This window comes from Triticum urartu, chromosome 6A, assembly GCF_056163025.1.
Source record: "Triticum urartu cultivar PI428250 chromosome 6A, HENAU_Tu73, whole genome shotgun sequence".
NCBI lineage: Eukaryota > Viridiplantae > Streptophyta > Magnoliopsida > Poales > Poaceae > Triticum > Triticum urartu.
The window spans coordinates 19,036,210-19,049,436 of record NC_141878.1 but is presented as its reverse complement, the minus strand read 5'-3'; the positions used below and the strand labels follow the sequence as shown (position 1 = coordinate 19,049,436).

At 45.7% G+C, this 13,227-nt stretch overlaps 1 protein-coding gene and 1 long non-coding RNA gene across 2 annotated transcripts; one reads left to right on the top strand and one right to left on the bottom strand.

The window, feature by feature from the left end:
* Positions 1-2,111: 2,111 nt before the first annotated feature.
* On the bottom strand, positions 2,112-5,225 carry LOC125531758 (uncharacterized). The gene has a single exon (XM_048696038.2). The coding sequence runs from the start codon at positions 5,223-5,225 to the stop codon at positions 2,112-2,114; it is 3,114 nt and encodes a 1,037-aa protein (XP_048551995.2).
* A 3,561-nt stretch (positions 5,226-8,786) lies between these two features.
* LOC147963314 (uncharacterized) lies at positions 8,787-13,010 on the top strand. The gene is made up of 5 exons (XR_015608252.1): positions 8,787-9,304; positions 11,193-11,325; positions 11,492-11,564; positions 11,924-12,090; positions 12,629-13,010. It is a non-coding gene; the product is annotated as an uncharacterized LOC147963314 (long non-coding RNA).
* The last annotated feature ends 217 nt before the right edge of the window (positions 13,011-13,227 follow it).

Sequence of the window (13,227 nt, the reverse complement as noted above, 5' to 3'; positions counted from 1 at the left end):
GATCGATCCGATCGCGCGTGAGGTCGAGGACACCGCCCGGTGAAGGCGGCGTGGCGGCGGAGTTCGAGATGAAGCCGGCGTCGATGGACAATGTGGGACGACATGCGGACGAGCGCGTCAGCACCAGCACCCGGGCCATCAAAGCAGCGCCGGCGCCCGGGCAGCGAGGCCCGAGGGACCAATGGAGCAGCGGCGCCCGAGCTCGAGGCAGCCGACGGGCCTGATGCAGCCGGCCCGACGTAGCAGGGATGAGGCTGGCGAGGCAACCCGCAGGGCCACCGTGCAGACGCGGTGGAGGCGGGTGGTGTGGATCCATTGGCGGGCCAGCGCGCGAGCGGCGGCTATGATTGGCCGCCGCTTGCCGCGAGGCCGCCGGGTGGAGGCGATGCAGGTGTCCCGGTCGGAGAGGGCAGATACGGTCGGTGTAGATCGACAAGCGGGCCGGCGCGCAGACGATGGCCGTGAGGGGCCGCCTCTCGCGCGAGGCCGCCGGGTCGGTGAAGGAGCCGGCCGATCACGATGGTGTCGGAGTAGAGGCGCACGGTGGTCGACAGCAGCGGCAGGCAACACAAACCGATCAAGCATAGATCGGAAAACAAAAAAACGCGATCAAAACGACCGACGAGAGTGAAAAACCCGGAATAAGGGCTTGGAAAAAAGACTTTCTAGAGCAGCCGGCCAACACGGCCGGCGAACGAACCCTAGGTATAGGCGGCACGGCCCCCGGTGACGATCATGGAGGACGACCGCCCCGGAGCAGCACGCAGGTGCGGAAGCGGCGGCGGCTAGGGTTTAGAATCCGAAAACTGATACCATGTTAGAAGGGAGAGAGGGATATGGTGAAATAGTTCGTTGTATTGCTTGAGCCTAGTGGGCATATATATAAGAATACATGATTTATTTGGAGTACAAGATAAGGCAGAATATTTCTAATTTATTTCATGTTTGCTAATACAATCATATTACTCAACAATATGCATCATCCAGATGCAAAACAATATGCATAATTCAGATGCAAAAGCCGGGGGTCTCCTTTTAAAAAAAAGCAACGGAATGAACCGTGAGATAGTTGGCCCAATTCACTGTGCTTCCTCGATATAGAATCCAAGCAGACGGGGTGGATGGAGCTCGCGGAAACGGCGAAAAAATTCACGACCGGAGGCTTGGTGGAACCAGCGCCTTGGATACCGCCGCCGCCGCTGGCTGCGTTGTGCCTTCCATTGGTCTTCGGTGGTATGCAGTGCAGGAAGGTTAAAACGATTAAACGAGCGATTCCTCGTCTTGCTGGGCCTGCTCTGGAGTTAAGGCCCTTCAAAGTCCAAACTAACCAAATGTAGCCCATCAAGGCCGAGCAATCAGCAGACATCTCCCGTCCGACTTCCGACTGCTCGCCGTCAAGGTCCCCCACCTCCAACGACCGGTGCCTCCGCCCCGCCTGCTCCCCGGTTCCGGCTAGCCGCACCCCGCGCCGTCTGCTATAGCCAGCAGCGGATCGCATGCTGTTCCACGCCGGCGAGAGGACTCGGAGAGCGCACGGGGCATGGAGGCACAGCTTCGGTGGCCGCTTGCTCACCGTTTGATGTGCTGATGCTTCCTCCGGGTTCGCCACTCAGCCCCAGCCGCTCCTGCTCGACAGCTGGAGCGAGGTACTGAACTGAACATTGTACTTCTTGGCTCGATGTGCTCTGTACATTTGTAGTTTGTAGAATTGGTACTTGTTTTTGTTGAATGAAGCAAATCGATGCTTAATGTTGTAATTTCAGGATTTGAATATGGTGGCAATACTCATTACTCCCTCCGTTTTTAAATATAAGACTTTTAAGAGACTCCACTACGGACTACATAGACATATTCTAAAGTGTACATTCACTCATTTTGCTCCATATGTAGCCATATTGAAATCTCTAAAAGAACTTATATTTAGGAACTTTAGGAACACAGGGAGTACTTATTTTCAAGCAGACTGAAAATATAAACACTTGTGTCAGCAAACAACAGATAACAAAAGTGCATCTGAAATGGCCAACTGGTTATTTCAACCTGCTATTATTTGGTCACTTGGTTTACACTTGGAAAGCAGGAAATCCACATTACACCTGAGGATATGAACCTTACTTACTGCACAACTTATCAAGAAAACGAGAGAAGGAAACCCTCCATGGCTCGAGGAAAAACAGAGCTCCAAACCAAAGCCAAAAACCAAAAACAACGCCAAGAATTACAGAGTAACACAACCCCACATCGCTTCCGAGTTGCTGCGTGTGGTCTTGATCAGTTCCCTCACCCAGACAATGTGCGCTCAACGGGAAGCCACAAAGCCCCAGATTGTTGCCGTAAATTGATGGGTCTACAAGTGTCTGTAGCTGACTCCCCGTCGGAATGGAGCCTGTTAAACGGTTATTGGAGAGATTTAACACACTGAGGTACGGCAAATTTGAGATGCTGGGTGGGATAGGACCTGAAAGTTCGTTCCATGAGAGGTCAAGGAACTCCAGGAGCCCCAAACTTCCAATGCTTGGTGGAATACTATCCGACAGATCATTTCTTGACAAGTTCAAGAATCGGAGACCTTGAAGGTATGTTAGCTCGTTGGGGATGTCGCCTGCGAGCAGATTGCTTGATAAATCGATGCCTGTCATTAGTTCAATTGTTTTCTGAAAAGTTTGCTCACGACCCTTCCAGAAAATGTTAACTCTCTCTCGGTACTCGTCCACTGACGACAAGCTATCAGGTGGCATAGTCCTTCTAGAAAAAATAGAAATCCGTCTCAGTTGGACAACATCATGCTTTTCAGAAGATGTTGTTCTCCAAGACGAGAGTTGTTCCATCATGGATGATAAGTTGCCGAATGTACTTGGGATGAATCCAGTAAAGCTGTTGTTTGACATGTCAAGTACTTGCAGATTAGAAAGCTGGGATATCTCGAATGGAATGACACCACTGAAATTGTTGGATGGGAGGCTCAGAACTCGTAGAAGGGGAACACTTTTTCCAATCCAAGCAGGAATAACACCGAAGAACATGTTGTTCCCAAGATCTAGTGTGATGAGCTTACGGCAACAGGTTTCAATGACAGATGGGAAATCCCCAGAGAAGCTATTGTTAGCAAGATGGAGTGATTGGAGAGGGAAGTCACTCAAGCTTGTCGAGATAGGTAATTTACCCCAGAACCCATTGCTGGATACATCCATAAATACCACTGCTTGTAGTTTCCACCAGCAACCTGGGAGCTCACCAGTGAAGTGGTTACTTGATAGATCCAGTAACTGGAGAGAGGTCAATCCACACAAGGCTGCAGGAATGTTTCCAGACAGGCGATTGTTGTCCATGGATAGAATTGTTAGATTGGTGCATTGTGACCAATCATGCGACAATTTCCCTGTCAGCTGATTCCTCGAAACATCCAAGAAGTCCAAGATGGGATGGACACTAAACACCTTTGAGATGTCCCCGGTGAATTGGTTCTCGTCCAATCTCACACGGGATAGGGATGTGCAGTTCTTGAGGCATGGCGGTAGCGAGCCGCTGAAGTTGTTATGGTTCACCATGAAATTCTCTACCATGAGGCCATCACACAGACTCTGCGGCAGTTCTCCGGAGAAGCTGTTCTTCGCGAAGCTCACGTCGATCAAGCTCAGCCCCTTACCGAGGTCAGCGGGTAGGTTGCCCCCAAAGTTGTTGTCGAACAGGCTGAGGTACTGGAGATTCCTGAGTGATGTGATGGTGTTGGGCAGCTCGCTTTCCAAAAGGTTGGTGTTGACATCCAAGACTTGCAATGCTGTCATGTTGCCGATCTCCGGTGGGATCGTTCCGGTGAGGTGGTTGAAGAAGAGTGCCAGCCTCATGAGCTGCGTGAGATTGCCGAACGAGCTAGGTATCGGCCCTGTGAGCGAGTTGACGGACAAGTCCAACTGGCTTAGGCTCACCAACTCGCCAATCTCTACCGGAAGAGAGCCTGTCAGGTTGTTGCTGTAGAGATAGATTATTTTTAGCTTGGTTGCCTTGCCTAGCTCCGGCGGAATCTCCCCAGTGAACGAGTTTCCCTGCGCTTGGAATGCTATGAGCTCTGGCCAGCTCGTGAACAAAACTGCCGGAATTTGACCAGTGAGTTTGTTGAACTCTATGCCAAACTCCCGCATTTTGTGCATCCCGACCAACACCAGCGGCAAGACACCGGTGAGCTCATTCGCCGACAACTCCGCAAAATTGAGATTGCTAAGGTTGCCTAGCTCTGGTGGAATAGTGGAAACCAGCCCACAGCCGTTCAGGCCAAGGTGTTGCAGCATTTGGAGCCGGCCAAGAACTGGTGGGATCGTCCCACCAAGCGGGTTGTTGCTGAGTTCAAGAACTCTCAACTGGGAGATGGACCCAAGGAAATTGGAGACGCCACCCGTCAGATTATTGGTTGCAACCCGTAGGTCCCGGAGCTTCCCCAGCTTCGACATGGACACTGGTATCGGGCCGGAGAAGGCATTGACGGACAAGTTGAGGTACTTGAGGTTGGGGAGCTTCTCCGGTAGCGAGTTTGGTATTGGCCCGGAGATATCATTCACTGACAGGTCGAGGTAGGTGATGTTGCCGCTCTCGAGAATGAACTTTGGGAAGATGCCGGTGAGGTAGTTGAGGTAGAGCGACATGAAGGTGACGGTGGGCATTGGCGAGAACTTGCGGTAGTCCCTGTTTTTCAGGAAGTTGGAGCCCAGATCAAAATGCTTGATCCTAGGGAGCCTGCTCAGCTGGTGGGGGATTGCATCGGCGAGGTTATTGTTATAGAGACGCAGGTCGACAAGGCCAGAGAGGTCGCCGAGCTGAGGCGGGATGGGGCCCTCGAACCCATTGCTGCCGAGGTCGAGCACGGCAAGGGAGCGCAGCCGTGAGAGGCTTGCTGGGATGGCGCCGACAAAGTTGTTACCATTGAGGTCAAGCACGATGAGGGCGGGAAAAGCTGTGGTATCGAGCTTGTTGAGCGTGCCAGCGAGGCCTATCCCCCGGAGCCTGAGGTATTCGACACGGCCGGTGTTGTTGCAGGACACGCCAAACCAGGAGCAAAGCCCGGCGGCTTTGGCCCAGCTGGAGAGCGCGTCCGGGTCACCCAGGTTGGCCTTCCAGTCTAGGAGCACCATGGCCTCTGACTCCGTGGCGGCATGGCTGACGCCGGCAAAAACCAAGAGGGTGAGGACGAGGAGGATGCCAGTGGTGAAGGCGGCGTCTGGCGGCGGCGTCATTGGATGATGGCGTGTGACTACTAACGCTAATTTGGTAGAACTCGGACTCGAGATTATTTCCAACAGGAGGGGGTTTAGACGATCGACAAGTATTCCGTGCGTATGTGTGCGTATCAGCTGCTTGTGGGGTGTGGCATTTATTTCCTTTGGAAAATTTCTTTGCCGGCCACTGATTTCAAGTCAAGGTCCACTAGTGCCTGATTACCGGCCGGGCTCAGTGGAGTGGAGAGCCAACCATAGCTAGCTCTTTCTCGTAAATCATTTCCCGTATTTGCAGGGTAGGGTTATTTTACTGTCTCTTACATCCAAATCCCCCATGCTGCCATGATCTGTTTCTAGCGTTTACCTGGCGTGATGCTTTTTGAGTAAGTGAGTGTGTGTGTTGGTGGCATGGCCACTCTGTTGTTTGTTGTATGTAGTTTTCTCCTCCTTTAATGCAAAAGCAGAGCTCCTGCTGGTTCACGTCAACAACAAAAATGCTGCCATGATCCCCACAGATATAACAAGAAAAGGGCAGCCCCAAAAGAGGTGGTGCAAAGTTTCTTCTTGCTGGCAATTTAAGGGAGCACAAGTATTGCCCTGAAGGCTTTTTCTTGTACTCCCTCTGATCCATATTACTTGTCGGAGCTTTAATAAAACATTAGTATAAAGTTGTAATAAAACTGCGACGAGTATATGGATCAGAAGGAGTAGCAAAATTTCGCAATCTGTCATGGAAAAGAGGCTTGAAGAAGACTTCATGGTTTGGTTGACATGAGCCTTTCCAAATCCATTAAAAATCTGGTGGTTGTGCAATTTTAAAACCAATGATTACTTTGTAGGCTTTGACAAATGAAAGAAAAGATTACTTCCCAAATATAATTCGAACGATCCAGATATGATGTTGCTTCTTGAGCAGCCACCCGTGAGGTAAGATCTTCCATCGCAATAAACTCTTGTTAAGCTTGTTGTAGAGGCAGATGAAAAAGGTCTTCCAAAAATTATGAAGCACTTGGTGGACTGTTAAATTTGTATTTTTAGCAAAATATATGCTTGGGGTGGAAACTGCGGATGTAAAAATGTGCAAACCAGTCCCAAAAAAGGCAGGTTTGTGATCTCCTAATGAACATTTGGTCATATACTCCCTCCATTACACAATGTAGGGCTCCGATGCTTTTCGAGATTTAGGTTTGGCCATAAATTTAACCAACGTGGGATATTGCGGCGGGAGCAAAATTTATATCATTGGTTTCGTATTAACTAGTACAGTCGCTCACGTTGGTTAAATTTATAGTCAAACATAAACCTCAAAAAGCGCGGGCACACTACATTATGGAATGAAGGGAGTATTTGTACGGATCCAAAAGTTCCATATTTGCTTTCCACCTAAAAGGACCTTCTAGATGGTTACCAGGGATGCTAGAGTGAATTGCAGAAAACCGCCACATTAAGCCTAGGTTTGCAGAAAACACCAGTTTATGTTTTCTCGCCAGAAACCACTAATTTGTGGCCTAATCTGTTGCAAAAAAAAACTAGTTGATGACTTTGTCCGTTTGATGACAATTATGACAGATGGAGCCCACCATTTGCTGATGTGGCATAACGTTCATGATAAACAATGTTAGACGTGTCTTTTTGTGAAAAACTCCTTCCTCCCTGAAACTACCCCGATCCAGATGGGGATCGAGCAGCCTCCTCGTGTGAGCTTCTATAACCCAAGGAGGAAGGAGGAGGCAGTAGGCCGCGGTGTCCGGCGACTTCGTGCTCACGTTCCAGGTGGGTGCCCGAAGGTGCCAGGTAGGTCCTAGGGGTGGCCGGCGACCCCGTGCTCGCGTTCCAAGGTGCCTGGTGGTGGCCTCCTCGACGGATACAGGTGGGTGGCCAGGGAACTCCTGGCTACAGAGCTTCCTCGCGCAGGGGAGGCCGGTCCAGAGCGCATCACTGGCAAGCTCGGCGGCGGCGCCGCCTCGTGAAGGCCTGGATGCGGGCGAGGAGCCAAAGGGGCCGGCGCATGCGTTCTTGAACCAACGAGCTCCAGCTACCACGAGGATGGCGGCGGGTGGCCGTGCTCGAGGTCTGGGCTACTGGACAACGATGAGGGCACTCGCCAGCTGACGGCAACACGGGAGGGTTATTTAGAGAGGGAGAGAAGAAGAGGATTGACTAATCAATGCGCCGGCCCACCCGCCTAGCCAGATCCGTCGCCGACTGCCGCAGTAGCCGTGCGCGTGTGCCCGTGCCCTCTGCTCCCGCTCCGGGCGACGAGGCCCATGGCAGGCGTGCTGCTGCTCTGCTTGGCTGCTTGGGAGCCCAAATCTGATTTGGAGTTGATTGCTTTTTTTAATTATTGAGGGATGTCCCTATAAAACTACAGGTACTAATGTGTAAATCTAGACAATCCCGAATCTAACATCGTCTACTGTACCGTTATGCCACATCATCAAATGCAGGACCCACACGTCATAATCATGGTTAAAATGCCTAGAGAGACTGATCAGTGTTTTTTGCAAAAGATTAGCCTGATAATCAATGGTTTTTGTCACAAATTCGTGTACCGGTGTTTTCTGCAAACCTAGACTTGAATGCGGTGGTTTTCTACAATTCACTCGGGATGCTGCCATTAGTATTAACTAGCACAGTGGCACGCACACTTGCGTTGGCAACATTTTTATTTGTTCTCAAAGAATCTGTCAGTGCCTTTTAAATTTTGGATACATGATATTATGATGTTGTAAGGAATATTATTGTGAATGCTATCGTGTATTATTGCATGATAGTAATACACTTCTATTTTTCTTATATGTCCATTTTAGTTTTGTTTGTCACTATTGTTAATCCCTCCTGTGTGCATGCATCTCTCCTTTTCCCTCGCTTCTATCACAATTCTATTATTTTGCAAGCTCTCAGGTTTAAGTTTCCTCTAACGACACGACTCTTGTTTCTTAATTAGTGCAGCGTTCAAAACCTCTTTCTCATTCATTTTTAGCGAGAAGGACCAAAAACCATTTTCTTATTGACCCTCACTACTTCACATCTGAATAATTACAATGTAATGAATGGCAATCTATGTATTAACCATCAATGAACTACTAACTCCGTTTCAGTTTACAAGTCCTACGCGTATACCTAGGTTACCAATTTTATCATCTTAAAATAAACTATATAACACAAAAATTATACGGTTTGAAAATATAACATCTGAAGTTTATATTGATATATTTTTTGTAATATATGACTTGTATTAGGTTGGTCAAATTGACAACCTAGGGGCACGCGCGCACCCTGTAAACTGAGAGAGAGGTAGTAGTAGCCCATGTAAAATATCACAATAAATGAAATAAATAAGCTATTTATTGAGCATTAATTTGGAAGTACATCAGAAGATGAATCATGCATAACATGAGTTCTTATCAAGTATAAAACCGTGCCGAAAATAGTGAGCGCGCCGAAGCTTCTATTTATAGTGGAGCATATTCTTTGGGTGATTTTCCAATTGAAAAACATTGAATATTTTCGCTGGGGCACATCTTGTTGATCTCAGTGCATTTGGATGAAGATGGTTTTCATTATCGAGAAGCATTAACGTGCGCATCAAGCGCGTAGCCTCGCGATGTCCACGTCGGCAGCGGTTTTACTATTTGCGCTGGCCAATCAGATCACAGCGCGAGATTGGGAGACGGAGGAAAATGCCTGCGAGATTGGGCTGGCCCACAAAAAATATCATTCTCCTCTTCCCCACCAACCCTAAATCCTTCTCGTCTCTCCCGATTCTCCTGCCGCCGACGATGACCTCTGCCGTCCTTGCGTCACACCCCGAGCCCCTCCTCGCCTCTTCCCATCCGCTCCTCTGCCCTATGCCGCTGGCTTCCCTCTTAGCCACTCGACCCGGCCAACATGACGGGCAGCAAGATCTGGGCCGACGCGCCTCATCGCCGCCTTCGTCTTCCATTGTGCGCCTCAACACCGGCTACAGGGAGAAGGACCTCACCGACTCGCGCACAATATGTGGGCGGCCGGCAGTGGAGGTCCAGCAGCGGCCAATGGCGGTGGACCAGATCGGCGCTTCACGGGGGCAGACATGATGCACGTTGATGCATACGGTAATTAGATCTTGTGCTTAGTTAAATCTACCATGCATGTAATTAAACAGCGGACAATTTAGAGCTATGATGCCAGATTCTTCTTTGATGTTTGGAACTTTGACACCAAGTGCTTGCACTATAATTAACAAGACAATCATGATTGTTTGAACTTAGTTAGCTAACCATGGGGGAAATCCGCATCAATGCATATGCTAATCAGATCTGTGCTTATATTACTTAAGTCTACCGTGTTCCATTTTATCTAGCCATGGGGAGATAACAGTTTTGAGGTTAATTAGTTTGGGTCAAGCAGTGGATAATTTAGAGTGTTGCCAGGTTCTTCAAAGTAAGAGTTCTATAGCTCAAATGGGTTTATGGCTTACCTCAGCTGCTAAGCTAGGAGAGCAAATGGTTTAATGTGTTTTTTCTATAGAAGTACTTTGCTACTTAAGTGTGTTTTGTATTCTGTTTCACTTGCAAAATGACAATTTTAAAGTAAAAAAAAACAAGATCGATGCTGGTTTGAGGATAAGGTTCGACGATTTGGAGAACATAGACTAAAAATAAATTCCTGCATCAGGTCATAGAAAATATTCAATAATTATTTCTAATCAATATGTTTCAAATATGCTTCAGTTATAAATTTGTTCCTTTTTCCCTTCTTTTTTCCAAGAACTGTACTGTTCGGCATTAAGTAGTAGATACTCCTACTAAGGGATAGATATGTATGATAGGTTAATTTCACTTATTTTTGGGATGAAGATCTCACTTCATGTGTATTAGTCCATGCCCCATGTGTGCTTTATTGTGCAAAATTGTTCCCTTTTGGGTAGATGAAAGTGCAGATTCCACCAAAGGAAGATTTATCAATTTATTTTTGTTACATGTTGCTAAAAGTAAATGTATCGAATATGTTTCTGTTTTGGTTCGGAAAGATTTGATTTTAGGAGGAGAAAGGTCATACAAGGATGAGAATGGGACACCATATTGTAGCGATGAGGTGATCTTATTCAGTTTAGTCAGAGGACATACGTACAAGTAGTTCCCTAAGGTGAAGGTCTTCCATTTGTTGTTGTTGGCTATGTAAAAATATCATGAACCTGAACCTAACTGTGATTGGATGTCTAAACTGAATTGTTGCATCCCTAGGCATGGAAATATGGATCAGTTTTAGCTCTCAAGAATCTGCATACTTCTGGTCTTATGTAATGCCAATTTATTTAGATAAGCATGCCAAAAGTGTTGAAACCCAGGTTAGGGTTCAAATTCGTGCGGTTGTGTTTGCTGCTGAACTGATCCTGGATTTTCCGTTGCCTATATTATAATCAGCAAGTGGAAGTGAAGTGATAAAGCATAAATACTTGCTAAACCCTTTTTTTTGTTGGGGCGGGGGATGGTTTAGGCACTTCATTGTTGGTGTTGCAGACTTTTGCACTGCTACTAAATGCCCTATATGTTATTCTTTAGTAGGGATATTGGCGTAGAGATACTGCATAATAAAAACAAGAATCATCATTGATCAGATATACTCCCTCTGTTCCTAAATATAAGCCCTTTTAGGGATTTCAATACGGACTATATACGGGTGTATATAGACATATTTTAGAGTGTAGATTCACTCATTTTGCTCCATATGTAGTCCATATTGGAATCGCTAAAAAGTCTTATATTTGGGAATGGAGGGAGTATATTACTATGTCCTTTTGTTTCCATTGAGACCCATTTTGTTTATTCTTTTAGTTCCAAGGCAAACTTCTCTTATTTCTGGTGACTCACATTGAACAAGACATATAGGACATTTAGATGCTGGTCAGAAACTACTTCTGCTAGCTTATTTTAAGTTTATTATTTCCTTGCTCCCCTTTCTGTCGTGGAGAATGAAAAGCAGATTTTACGCTGCCAACAGGATCTGGACCAAGAAGAGGATTAGGAGGACGAATACAATGGACACTACTACTCTGCAAGATACAGTTCAAACCCTGTATCCTCCTGATTGATCTCCCTTCGCCCTGTTTAAGAATCATGTTTCACCTATTCAGGTAATTCTAGCTGAAACATTTTACGAACTCTAGAAGTTGAAAGTTCATACTTTTAGATGAGTATACCATTATGGAGGTGTGTGTGTCAGTTCGCCGATTAGTGACACCACATTCTATCAATTTTAGTGTTGTCTTCAAAATTAGTGACACCTCGTTCTATTACAAGATCGGCAAGAAAGGCAGCAATGGATAGAAGGATGCCACCACCAAGAGGAGCGAGGTTGCGTCGATGGACTCAGGTGCGTGCACTCGTTGGTGAAACAGTCTCGTAATTTTTTCTTTCGAGTTGAAGAATGGCCGGTGGATATATGTTGTATGCTATTCCTTTCTGTCTTTCCTGTCTGTACATTTTGAGAAGATTGCATGGTATTGAGGTGTCTTTCCCCGTCTATACACTATTGTTTTTCCTTGCAGGAACGATTTGTTTCTTTTGTTGGCATTAGCACCTAAAAATTTGTTATTCAAATTAGCTTGGTTTCCATATGAAGAAAACAAACTTAAAACCACTCGAATAGTAGTCTGTATGAAACTACTCCTGCTATACTGTGTCACAGAAATTTGTCTCTTTTACATATTATAATTTGGATTGGAATTGCAGGAAACGCTGGCGATATGAGATATCTTGATCTCCAACAGTAAACAATATGTACCGAGTGATGTCATGTCATTGATACTATCAAACATGCTTTTGGTGGTTCGCCGCAGATCATCTACGAGAAGGACTCAGTTCAGGAACTATGGTTATGCTTCACCAAGGATTTGAAGGTGAGTTTTCTTTTTCCCTAGGACATGCCTCCTCAGTTTTCGTTTTTATTTATGTGAACACAACTTTCACTGCTTTAAGAATAATATTGTCACAACCTTTCTAAATGATGTCCAACACGCAGGCCGATAGGAATCCTTAATGTTTAACTTGAAGAACTATCAATGTGATCTTGATCACCATAATGCACTGTTCTTAACACTGATTACCAACAGCAACACTTTTTAAATCTTTCTCCCCACAGGACTGATATTTGCAGTTACATTTGCTATATTTGAAGCATGTTACTTTTTGACATATGCTCAAAATAGGGACTTGGATTTTTATTACAATGGAATGGCATACTTGTGTCTAGAATATTTTGGCATTGTTTTAGTTTTTATGGTTGTACATTGCTTTCCTGAAGGATTGCTTGCTGGACTCGTATATCTTTTCTCAAACAACAAAAGAAGTTTGTAGTACGTATGTTGTCCAGCTTATGGTTTGAACTAAATGTTTTTTCTAACTCAAAGTTGCATTCTCTTATTGTGTCATAATCAGGTGTTGCATAGATTCCACAAAAACTAATGACAAATGTTGAGAAAGCTCGAAAGAGAGAAGGACATGCAAAGAAGATTTGAGCAAAACATGAAAAATATAGCGGATAAATATCAAGGACAAAATTTATGCTTGAAATCACTTCATGCAAGGGTGCTTTCATGTTTTGCAATCATACCTTCGTTCTTTTCTTCATGATGTATGATCATCTAGCTGACCAAATTTATTTAATAGGTGATGTGTGTTCAAAAGGGTGTTTGCACCAATTCCCAAGGTCCAGCGGCTCAAGTAGAAACTGATATTTGTTAAATGTGCGTCAAGTTAAACGGCTAATGACAGGTCTAGATAAACCAAATTCTAAAATTTACAACTACTTGTAGGTTTATAACTTGTAGGTTTATAACTTACAAGTAACTGAGAGCACAGTTGGACTAACAAATGTGGTGCTGGTAGTGCAACAAAAAATGGTTTGCAAGGAAACTTTTTATGATTAGATATAAAAGGAACTTCCATTGAAGTTATAGGAAAAGATAAGCTACTGTTTGTGCAATCTATGACCTTCACACAAGAATAATTAATTAGTTTTAACTCGAGTGAATTAA